Source organism: Rosa chinensis, chromosome 2 (genome assembly GCF_002994745.2).
Source record: "Rosa chinensis cultivar Old Blush chromosome 2, RchiOBHm-V2, whole genome shotgun sequence".
Lineage (NCBI taxonomy): Eukaryota > Viridiplantae > Streptophyta > Magnoliopsida > Rosales > Rosaceae > Rosa > Rosa chinensis.
This window is the reverse complement of record NC_037089.1, coordinates 24,985,276-24,997,842: the sequence shown is the minus strand read 5'-3', so window position 1 is coordinate 24,997,842 and position 12,567 is coordinate 24,985,276. Positions and strand designations below refer to the sequence as shown.

The 12,567-nt window shown below is 37.3% G+C and overlaps 2 protein-coding genes across 2 annotated transcripts; one reads left to right on the top strand and one right to left on the bottom strand.

The window, feature by feature from the left end:
• Positions 1 to 5,913: 5,913 nt before the first annotated feature.
• On the bottom strand, positions 5,914 to 6,962 carry LOC112185425. The gene has a single exon (XM_024323678.2). It carries the CDS (start codon positions 6,931 to 6,933, stop codon positions 5,914 to 5,916), a length of 1,020 nt encoding a protein of 339 aa, XP_024179446.2. The 5' UTR covers positions 6,934 to 6,962.
• A 902-nt stretch (positions 6,963 to 7,864) lies between these two features.
• Positions 7,865 to 10,710, top strand: LOC112185460 (linamarin synthase 2). The gene is made up of 2 exons (XM_024323714.2): positions 7,865 to 8,463; positions 9,676 to 10,710. The coding sequence occupies exons 1-2, from the start codon at positions 7,950 to 7,952 to the stop codon at positions 10,599 to 10,601; spliced, it is 1,440 nt and encodes a 479-aa protein (XP_024179482.1). The 5' UTR covers positions 7,865 to 7,949; the 3' UTR covers positions 10,602 to 10,710.
• The last annotated feature ends 1,857 nt before the right edge of the window (positions 10,711 to 12,567 follow it).

Sequence of the window (12,567 nt, the reverse complement as noted above, 5' to 3'; positions counted from 1 at the left end):
AGTTATGTGATTTTAATGTGAAAGTGTTATGTTTAACGGTATATTGAGTTGGACGCGAGAGTAAATATGTATTGCTTAAATTTTTATCTAATTATAGGCTTGCGTAGAGTGTCAGTTTCATGTAATGAATAGTTGAGTGTCACGAGTACTTTTTCTTGCTTTTTTTTTTTTTTTATATTTATATTATATATTCTATCCTTTAGTAGAAATCATTTTAATGCAATCATTAAGAACACGACAATCACAATCTCTGTATTAAAAGTAGAGCCGTCATTTAATTTGGTAATTACCGAACTGATAAAATACCAACTAATATTTCAGGTTTAGTAAATCGATTTTTTGGTAATCGAAATCAATAAAACCGAAATTGATTGTTACCGAAAAAGTTCGTTTTGTTTTGTTAAATAGTGAATCTACCGATTATCTAAATATTATCTATATACAGTCTAGTTTTCAATACATATACGTGTATATTAAGAAATATAAATATAATTATTTTCATAATAGACTATAGAGTTAGTCATTGCTAGTTCTTCCTTAGTAGTACATCCAAGGTAGAGGACTACTTTGATTGGAAAATTATAAAGTTCAGAACTTCAGACACTAAGATGATTGATCGAGAAACCAATCATACTTTTAGAGTAGGATGAGAGACATTTCATCTGTTAAAATTGTTGATAAAATATTATGAGTAATAATTTTGGGGGAGTAAAATTTACACTCTCCATTTTACCATCTACATTCCATGTTTCCTTTTTTATTTAGTATCTCAACATCACATTTTTACAATCTACACTACAAAATGACAAAATTTAAGATAGAGAAGTTTTAAATACACACCCCTAATTACTTGATACACACTCTTTACTCAATACACCTACCGTTTAATTTTTCATTCTAATATTACTACATATACAACCCAAATTACCTAAAATATCCTTAAACTAAAAAACTATGAAATAATTATTTAACTACATTATTCATTATTTTTTCCTTCAAATAGATGCTTAGAAATAGGTTTGGTATTATTTGAGTTCTCATCCACCAAACACCCTATTGATCAAGTATAAAATTTTGAGTCGAACATTCAACCAAAACTGTATCAGTAGTTTCTTCACAATGGCGGAACTACAAAGTTGTCATTGGATGGTCAAACAAATTTACAATTACAAAGTTTTATACTTGTGATGTATTATAATAGATAATAAACTGACTAATCATAATTTTTTTTTTAAAAAAATTGAACTAAAAAGTGGGAGTAAAGTGATATGTTTTAAAAACATTTAATGCCATTGATGTCGAAATTCTAAATTATATGGTTTCTCACCCCATTTAATTACAATTTATTTAAGGAAAATTTAAATTAGATGGTTTCTAACTTTATTCTTATTTTAAATGAGGATGCCATGTATAGAAATTTATTGCGTTTATAATTAGTGAATAATATAAGGAAGATATGATTATTATTATTTTTCTTCTAATACATAAATGTCTATTTTGGTCATTTAAATTTATCTATAAAATCATATTTAAAATATAAATAATAGGGATGTGTATTAAGTAGTTTGGGGTGTGTATTTAAAATTTCTCTTTAAGAAATTAGAAAAATAAAACAATAAGTATGGATTGTAAAACGGAGAGTGTGAAATTCACCCTCCTTACTTTGTGATCTTTAATTACTACGTGGAATTGTTATATAATAGTTTGGATTAATATAAAAACATCTTATATTAATCACATTAGTCTCCGTCATATAGACATGATAGAAGACAGAACATTAATTAGAGACTTTGGAATTTAGTGTGACTCGGTTTATGAGAAGAAGATTTTACATGCATGATTGCCTTAAGTTTATGCAATTTTTTTCCAAAATAATTGATCCTGATTCATGAATAAGGCCATGCATACCATTAAAATCTTTCAACCTAAATCTCTGAACTTATGAGCCTTACATGGCCTTCACATCAAACAATTGAAACTGTGAAAGATACACAACAGAGTTTGAGCGTTTAGGTGTTTAGGACATCATATAGCCACATCAACGCATCGTGAATACAAGTTCCTTGTTGTTGTTGTTTTTTTTTTTTTTTTTGGTAATCATTCAATTTTTTGGCAATCAACCCAAGCTAATTAATACATAATACAAGAGCACTTTTCATTCTAGTATATATGTGCTCTCTGGTTACTTTTTCTAAGAATATATGTACAAAAGATTTTAGTGGAAAGGGACCTTCAATCACTTCCTCAATTAGAACTTTACTGATCAGTTGGATTCATCTCTCTGTAAATGCTGGGCAACTTGTTGTCCATCCTTTTCTATAATTTTTTGCGCTGAACCAAAACCAGCTTGCTAGGGCAATCCTAAAGCCGCATCATATTGTTCAGTAGCCTTCAGGCTAAAACGACCTTGCAACCCTTTGGAAACGTCACATCGAAAACCCAAAATATCCAATTTCAGCCTCTAAACAACGTATTCAAATATATATTGATTAAAACTTAGTTAGCAATGACAACCCAGATTGCTGGCATGAGGGTTATGATTTATGAATCTAGGAAGAGCGCATTTAACCTTTACATGCAGCCATACAGGCCAGCTACTACGTTTGATTGAATGCCCGCCTTTAGCTTCACGACTACTCTCTTTAGTTGTTGTAGGTTATTTTATGCAATAGTACGTTATCATTTTGATTTTACCAAGGAAAACCTTGTTATCTGTTCGAGTGTTCGGCATGGACTTGAATTCAGCACTCATAGCCTACATCTGGGCAAAGCTAGGCAGTTAAAAGCCAAGTGATCGATGAAGGAGCTGACACTAGAATTCAATTTAAGCAACTACGTTTGGCGCTTTAGGTTGAAGGCAACAACTCCATATTTATTCACTGTGTTCCTTCAGATTCAATTAGTTCCAACTCCCTTAAACTTGGAGCCGCAAGTATTGACTACTATATTAACAGAAACGTACTGAGATTGGTTGGCTTTTGCAAAGATAATGTGACAATTCATTCTTGTATCATCAATTATTTGTGGAGTCACATCGACGACTATTAAGCTTAAGAATCAGTCAAGTATTCATGTGATTGATAATTCCATCGATAGATATGTGAATGGTTCACAGCCTTTGCTCTGTGGCACTCGGATCCAGTTGATTGAGTTCTTCAAGATTTGTATACATTAATAATTTTGTGTCAGGTCTAGTTTGAATTGATTTATTGAAAATAACTTTCACTTTGCTTACCTAGTTGTCTATAATTAATGAACGCGATTCAATTAGTATTATGTATGTTTTAGTTTGTAAGTGAATGAATATTGTGTTGAATCCTTATATTTATATATCAATTTATAGGAGCCCTTCTAAGAAGGATTATTAAAATGAAAATTAGTTTATAACTTTCTAATCAATGATTTGGGATACCAACTTTTTTTATTACATTACGGTAAATCAACTGTTTGATGTTTATGTATCCATGAATAGATTACTTCTGAAAATTTTCTTCCAAATTGCTAATTGCTAAGGTATCTAACTATATCAAATCAATGGAACCAAATCTGTCAAACATGACCTGTTTATGTTCATAACTTAATCATGATTATAAATGCATTAACAATTTTCAATTTAGTTAAAAAAATTCATAAATGATTTACATATAAATAAACAAAGATGTGATTGAAAAGTGGGTTTCACAAAAAAGTCATCAACTAATTCGCATTTTAGTTGTTTTGATTGAAAGCTTTCCCTCAATTTATATTGTGCATAAGGGCATCTCCAACGGTTGTAGTCAAAATCCATTTTGGCTTTGGCTTTTCCGGAAGCCATCTCCAACAACTCACTCAGTTGAGCCATTTTGGCTTATTAGTCAAAATGGGAGTCATTTTGACGAAGGGAGCTGGAACGAAAGCCATATTGGCTAAGGAAGGAATCGAGTGGGCCCCAGCTGCACATGGGTTTTCTTTGCAAGACGGAGACAACGCGCAGAGGAATCCCTCAAACGCGCAAACGGACAAAATCACGGCTGGAGGGGGAGAAACGCGCCATACATGGGCAAGACATGGGCCGACACTGGGCCCCGCCAGTGACAGAAGCCGTTGGGGCTTCCAACGGTACTGAAAACCAACGGTTGAGATTCATGATTCATTAATTCAATTTAAAATGAAAGGCTGAGATTAATTGGTTCTAAAAATCAAAAAGTAAATATAAATTTAGGGAATATCTAATCTGACGGTTCAAAAAACTGTGTGGATTAAAATCAACGGTTAATAATAAAGTAAATGTGTTTTAAACCAAAAAAAAACTGAAAAAATAAAAGAAAAATTTCTAAAAAATCAGAAAAATGTTTTTTGCCCGTTGGAACAGTAACTTTAACAAATTCTATAAATACCAACCCTCTTCTTCATAATTTTTCACTCCAAAACATCTCCAATCTCCTCCAAACTTCATTCTTTTTCACCTTTGTTCTTCATCTAGCTAGCTTTCAATTTTTTTAGAAGATGCCTAACCCAAGACAAGAGTGTTGGAAGGACGTCGAAGATATAGCCTTGTGCATAGCTGTAGTTACCGTTGGTGAAGACGGCTCTAAGGGTACTAGTCAAGAGAAAAAAAAAATTGTGGGAGCGTATACATGAAGTATACGAGACTTGCAAGCCTGCCGGAGGCGTGGTTAGATTGGGAGGAGGGTGTGACGGTCGTTGGAAAAAGATTAGACCGGCATGCGCTCGATGGCGTCAAGCTCTTAACAAAGCGGCACTTCTTCGAGGAAGTGGTGATAATGTCACCGACGAGGTAACCCTCCTTATTCTTGACGTTTTATTCTTATTTTTAAAATTAATTTTACCGTTATTTTAACATGTTATGTATATTGACTTTCGTATAAATATATATAGTACATGATTAATATCTTCTTATTTATAGATATTACAAGCCAAGTCAATCTATCGTACCTTAGCTAAAGGAGAGGAGTTTGCGTTTGAGCATTGTTGGCCAATATTAAAGGATACAAAAAAGTTTAGCAATCCTCCGGGCATGAATGTCGGTAGCTCAAGTTTTTCTACCTCTATCAACTTAGAGGATGACGGCACTCCTGCAAGTGAGTCCCCAAGCTCTTCAAATGTGCATGCACGCCCCCCAGGTCAAAAAGCTCAAAAGGCTGCTAAGAAAAAATCCAGGCAAGACGAAACAGGTGAACTCTTATTGCAAATGCAAAGGATTGTAGACCAAGGAGAGCGCGATCTCGAATACAGGCTGCGACTGAGGGAGGAGACTAAATTAGCTGAGCAGCACGCGGATGATGCTCGCACAATGAAAGTGGATCCGTCAATTTTCACACCCAAAAAAAGGAGTTATTGGGAGAGGAAGCAAGCACAGATTATTGAGAGGGAGGAACAAAGCTCTAGTGCTAGTGCATTTCGTCAACCCTCCTTTTCTCTAGAAGAAAATACACCACATAGTGAAAATGACTCTAACTTGGACCTCTACGTGCCAGTTCAAGAGACTCAATGGATGGGGAGAAATTAGAAATATTTTATTGGTTGTACTTTTTCACTTATGTTTTTCAATTATGAAATAAAATTGTTGCTATATTTTATAGTTAACAAATAAAAACAAAAACTTGTTTTTATCTCACTTTTATTCATAACAATAAAACACACTGCATTACAAAAGCATAAACACACTGACAATAAAATAAAACCACACAACATTACAAAGCATAAACACACAAACAATCAAACCACATAATGGCCACATTGCCAATTATTGAAAGCGTGAAAATACAATCTCTTCATCTGCGGTTCCGCTCTGCTTGCAACTTCATGTTCCAGAGGTGATTAACCAAATCTCCTTGAAGGACTCTATGCACAATTGGGCATCTAACCCCCTGGTAACGGGTCATGAACTCCTCAAGTTCAGGACGGTTGCGCTCAACCATGATCATCCTCATACCTCTCATATATTTGTGCTTTCCTTGGTCTGGTGGGGATATCATCGGGGTCAAAAGGCGACTCTTCATCTTCTTCACGCTCATCATCGACAATCATGTTGTGCAAAATAATGCAAGTCATCATGATGTATGATAAATCCTCCCTATCCCATCCACGGGCGGGTCCTCTTACTATTGCAAAACGAGCTTGGAGAATGCCAAAAGCCCTCTCCACGTCTTTTCTGTATGACTCCTGCATCTTTGTAAAATGAGCTTGCTCTGGAGTAATTGGATTTCTAATTGCTTTCACAAAAGATCCCCATTTAGGGTAGATCCCATCGACTAGGTAGTAGCATTGGCCATATTCTCTATCACCTACATAGTACGAAACTCGAGGAGCCTCACCTGTGCATATTTCGTTGAATAATGGAGACATTCCAAGTACATTAATATCATTAAGGGAACCTGGAAGTCCGAAATAGGCGTGCCAAATCCAAGCATCGTATGATGCGACCGCCTCCAGAATGATTGTGGGTTTTCCCTTATAACCAGTGAAGTGCCCTTGCCATGAGGATGGGCAGTTTTTCCACTGCCAGTGCATACAATCGAGACTTCCCACCATTCCGGGGAACCCCCTTTTCTCAGCAACATTGAGCAACCGCTGCAAATCTGCCGGAGTTGGTCGACGAAGGTAATGATCGTGGTACACATTCCAGATTGCTCTAGTAAAGTGCGACAAGATCTCCAAAGCTGTAGATTCAGCTACGTCTAGAAACTCATCACACAGGTCAGCCGGAAGCCCGTAAGCAAGCATCCTCATAGCACAAGTCAGCTTTTGTTCGGTAGACAAACCAACTCTGCCGGAGGCATCATCAGTTTGCACGAAGTACGGATAGTGGTTGGTGACATCATGCATCATTTGGTCAAACACATGAGGTCGCATTCTGTACCTTCTGCGAAATATATCGCCCTGGAACCTGCACGGCGAAGTGAAGTATAGATCTTTCAATCGTCGATCCATAGCTTCTCGATCTCTTGCGATGTACTGGCGCCCGGGCTGTGAACCACCCCATTGTGATTCTTCCTCTTGGATCCTCAAGATATGAGAGGAAGCTGCCTGCATCACCAGGGCTCTTTGACGATTTCTTGTAATGGCATCTTCTTCCTCTTGCATCAGCAATTTCCGTAACCTATTCATTGCAACAAGGAACCAAAAATATAAAATGAAAAGGAAGTTCAGAATTTCTAAGCTTCTGATATGAGAAGAGATGTGTTTGTGAATTGGTGAGCTATGATGGAGTGAATGACTCCGTATTTATAGAGGGTTGGAAAAGGATATCTGAAGATAGGATACGACACGTGGCAGATAAAAATCAAAAACGTAATCTAACCAGCCTTTCAACGACTGACACGTGGCACTAGAATCGGTAATAAAGTTGAGATAGAAAATCTTATCTTATCACGTGATAAATAAAATCTCAACCGAGATAGAGATAAGATATCGGATCCGAATAGCATTGACACGTGGCACTATATATATTCTTCCCAAAAATAAATAAATAAATTTTTTTTAATCAATTAATGACGATATATTATATAACATAATTATGTATGATATATAAATTCATATTGTAGTTAATTAATTCTCTAAAATGATTAATTTATTAAATGACTTTGGCTTTTGACTAAACATGGTTAGAGATGGAAAAATTGAATGAATAGTGATGACACTAGGGGAGTCAAATTTTGCATATGACTTTGGCTTATGACTCTATTGTTGGAGATGCTCTAAGACACATAGTACGTTGCATAGATAGCGTCATAGAGACATAGAGGATGACTAAATTATAGGTCTTGGTCAAAACATAGGACTGCATTTTTGTCGACTTGTTATCTTGCAATATGTACGGTTTTAAGGGAGCGTAGTTGGGAGATTAAGATAAATCATAAATGTAACCAGAAACCAAAGTTAAGCTCGGAATGTTGCTATAAAAGCAATATTTGCCTAGCTACTTTCTTATTATTTCATAAATTAAGATGGGTTCGACACAGTTAGGAGCCAAAGAACTCCATGCAGTCTGTGTCCCCTTCCCAACACAAGGCCATGTTAACCCCATGATGCAATTAGCCAAGCTTCTGCACTCCAGGGGATTCCGCATAACTTTTGTCAACACCGAGTTCAACCACCGGCGTTTAATCCGCTCCAGAGGTTCCGACTCTGTCAAGGGACTACCGGACTTCCAATTTGAGACCATACCGGACGGGTTGCCACCTTCAGAAAAAGATGCAACACAAGATATCCCGGCTTTGTGTGACTCCACTAGGAAAACATGTCTAGGCCCTTTCAAGGAGCTGGTGACTAAGCTCAATTCCTCATCTGAAGTGCCACAGATTACTTGTATAGTTTCTGATGGTCTCACGGGATTTGGGAGGGAAGTTGCTAAGGAACTAGGGATTCCTGAGGTTCAGTTTTGGACTGCTTCTGCTTGTGGCTTCATGGCGTACCTGCAATACAGCGAACTCGTCAAACGAGGCATTGTGCCATTTAAAGGTACTTCATTTCTTTCTGAAACCTGACTATTGAGGTAAAGGGAATGTGGGATGATGAAAAAGAGATGTATATCACCATCAATTATATAAAATCTAAACTCAAATTAAAGAACAATTTTAAATGAGTTTTGTTTATGTTTTATTTATTTACGTATTACTTAGTCTTAATCTTCTTAATCTAGTGTACAGTCAGTATGATTAGTAATATACATTGATTTTTTTTTTTTGGCTTGAAACTTCTTCTTATAATGTCATACATTGAAGGTTGAGTGAACCAGATCTAGGGCCACCCGTTACAAAATATCTCATCCCACTCGTGAACTAATCAACAGAGACATGAAAACAGGCCTTGTGGAAAACGAAAAGAAAAGAAAAACAGCTAGAGATAAACAAGCACCAGGCCACCAGTACTCCAGTACAACGACAAATAACATCATTAACAGTCCTATGATTGAGATTTAGACTTTTAGTGCAGTGGATCCCTGATCAAGAATTCAAGATTTAAAATACAGTCGTGTCTTATCGGCCCCATTATATTACTACAATAATTCATATCCTCTTTATTCTAGTGTACAACTGGATAGGCTTCTCTATGTAAGGCTGGCCAATAAGGTTCATCCGTTCATTTGCAGAATTGCAGGGGACGTGGGTGGGGGGTTCTTGGGCATTTGCCATGTAGAATGAGTAGATCTTAATGGCCGGCTCTACGTACATACGGTAGTCTCTCCTAAGTTTTGCTCCTTACTCTTGGCTTTCAATGAGGCAAGCTGTTCTCCCTCTCAGATAACCATCTTTGCATATACTCGAGTGTTCTAAAGTAATAAAATATAAGTTTTACAACTGAAAACTAAGTTGATATATAGTATGAATTGAATAGTAACTGTCTTGAACTTAGATATTTGTTGTCCAAATTTACTATTATTTTTTTAAAATGGAGCTGGTGCGGCTGCTCTCAAGCCTAGATTAATGAAACTGCAGAATACATGAGGGGGACGTACGCGTAAAGCCTGAACCCCAGATCACAATAAGCATCAAGAGAACCTCCTGAAATAATATCAGGAGTCTCCACAAAATCTATATATTCTAACAAGCACCAATTAGCAAAGAGTGTACGAATGACTACTCAATTTGTTGTCCAAATTTACTATTATAATTACCCGTAAAACAGCAACATTATCTACTGACATTTTTGCCTTGTATGCATTTCGATCAGATGAAAATTTCATGCAAGATGGTACACTCGACAAGCCAATTGATTGGATCCCAGGCATGAAGAATATGAGGCTCAAGGACATCCCTAGCTTTATCAGAGTCACTGATGTCAATGACATAATGTTCGACTTCCAGGGAACCGAAGCACAAAACTGTTTGAAATCCTCTGCAATCATCCTTAACACGTTTGATGAATTTGAGCATGATGTGTTAGAAGAAATCTTAGCCATGTTTCCCAACATTTACACAATAGGTCCACTTTCTTTGCTTGGTAGGCACGTGCTTGAAAACAAATTGGTCAAGTCCCTCAGCTCAGGCTTATGGAAAGAGGATGCAAAATGCCTCGAATGGCTTGACAAACAGAAACCCGATTCAGTTGTATATGTGAATTATGGGAGCATAACTATGATGACAGACCAACATTTAAAAGAATTTGCATGGGGGCTTGCAAATAGCAAGCACCATTTTTTGTGGATTGTTAGGCCTGATGTGGTAAAAGGGGATTCGGTTCTCTTGTCCGAAGAATTTTTCGAGGAGATTAAGGATAGGGGTTACATAGCAAGTTGGTGTCCACAGGAGCAAGTTCTAGCACATCCATCAGTCGGGGTTTTTCTAACTCATTGTGGTTGGAATTCTACTATTGAAACTATATCAGCGGGTGTGCCTGTAATTTGCTGGCCTTTCTTTGCTGAGCAACAGACGAATTGTCGTTTCCTGTGTACCAATTGGGGAATTGGTATGGAGGTAAACAATGATGTTATACGCGATGAGATTGAAGTGCTTGTCAAGGAAATACTGGAAGGGGAAAAAGGCATGCAGATGAGGCAAAAGGCAAAGGAATGGAAGAAGAAAGCAATAGCGGCTACTGACACTGAAGGATCATCATACAATAATTTTGAGAGACTGATTAAGGAGGCTCTTCAATAAGGAACATGTCCCTTGTGTCTATGAACTATGCTCTTATTATTTTTTTTTCATGTGTAGCTAGCATTTTCTTTTAAAGTCATATATGAATCGGATCTCAATTGTTTCTCTAGATGGGATAGCCCTATAAATAAGAGCATCTCCAACGGTGGTGTCAAAATCCACCGTGGAGCTTCACGGATTCAAAAGACAGCCCGCATCTTCCGTAACCCATCCTTCAAATCCATCGTGGATGACATTTCTGGTCTCATTCTGTCAAATTTGACCGCCTCAAGTCATGGAATTTTCTTAGGTACCCAGGTGTTTTTTTGATAAAAAGAGGTCAGCCCATTATATATATTCAGCAAGCAGTACAAAAACGAAACACCCCTATGGGGTCGACAGAAAGAATCGTTCCTTAGGGAACCCTAAACACTTATTCGATTACAAGAACAAGCCCCCAGGCCACCCCTAGTACACCCACCTTTTGAGGAAAATAACGCACCTTTATTTCAAACAAAGATCAAAAATCCTCCGAAGCAAATAGTAAAATGAATCCTCAGAGAATGTGATCTTTGAGACCTGATAAAAAACTAAAAGCTAGGAATGGAAGATGACAAGTCACCTTCCATCCCTTCCAAAATTAAACAAGCCCAGCCGGCCCACCAAGCTGAGGAATGGGACAAAAACCAAACAGCCCACTTCCAGGCCCGACCAAAACACCTAAGACAAACCCTAGATGAGATTGTTGTCAAACCACCGCCGCCATACATCACTCGCCGGAATTTGATGCCTGCACGACCACCCTCACTGATAGCATCATCCTGTAGACGATAACAAAACCCACCACCAAACTCGAAACCCACTTCCAGTCCGGCAACCACTGCCGGTGAAGGAGAGTCGAGAGCACCACCGATCCCGTTGTCCTTCAACAGGAACGACCGATCCCAGCCACGCCAGAGAGTGCCACCATCGAACGAAAAACCCATCCTCTTGCAATCCATTCGAACAGATCCATCTGCTCTCCAACACGAATTAGACGTTACAGCCCTGGACAGCTGCAGCCACCAAGCGCCGCCATTCGCTCCACCCACGAGTACACCTCTGTAGATCCAACCAAACATCAGATCCCCGTCAATTCCGCCATCAGGAGCTTGAAAGAGAACTTTAGGCAGGTTTCGACGGAGAGGCCCATCTTCACCACCACAGATTGGACCATAGAAGGAGGCAACTCCATCCTTCCAGATCGAAAGTACACTGCCTCTGCCAGTGAAGAGAGGAGGCGAAGGAGAGAGCTCTCGAGAGAGAGGCATTGTATTTAGAAAATATCCCCAAACAGGTACCCAGGTGTTTACCATACACTTATTTTGTTAAATATTTTGGACCATTAGATTAGTAATATATCTAATGGTCTAAAATATTTAAAGTTTGGTAACCTGTTTAGCCCTTAGCCAATTGATTACCAATTGATAATTACGTTTTTTCCTTTTCAAAAAAAAAAAAATTTAAAAAAAAACCTTCTAACTTAGGCTCACCAAATTACAATTAGTTAAATAGTATTTATTACTAATTAATTTTATCATTAGCCAATTAATGTTTGATTAATACTAGATTATCAATTGACAATTACATTTTTTTCCTTATTAAAAACAAAAACCTTCTAATCTAGGATCACGAAATGAGTATTAGTTAAATAGTCTTTATTACTAATTAATTATATCATAAGTAGTTTTCTTAACCAAATATAATTCTTTTTACATGCATTTTAGGGATTTGCCTTCAATTTCCCTCTCTATCTCTTGATGCAGAGCAAAGAAACACACCCGATTTCTCTCTCTCTCTCTCTCTTGTTCTTGACAATTGAAAAAGATGACTACAGGACTGTAGAAGAAAGAGGAAATCAACGGGAATACATGACATATCCAAGTCAGTGGCAGAGGTGCAAAAAAATTTCAAGCCAGAGCAAAACCGCCCATTCAAAATGAACAGT

Coding starts and splice junctions, on each gene's coding strand:
- LOC112185460 (XM_024323714.2), top strand. CDS start 7,950: ATGGGTTCGACACAGTTAGGAGCCAAAGAACTCCATGCAGTCTGTGTC. Junction 8,464..9,675: donor AGGCATTGTGCCATTTAAAG/GTACTTCATTTC, acceptor CATTTCGATCAG/ATGAAAATTTCATGCAAGAT.
- LOC112185425 (XM_024323678.2), bottom strand. CDS start 6,933: ATGGATCGACGATTGAAAGATCTATACTTCACTTCGCCGTGCAGGTTC.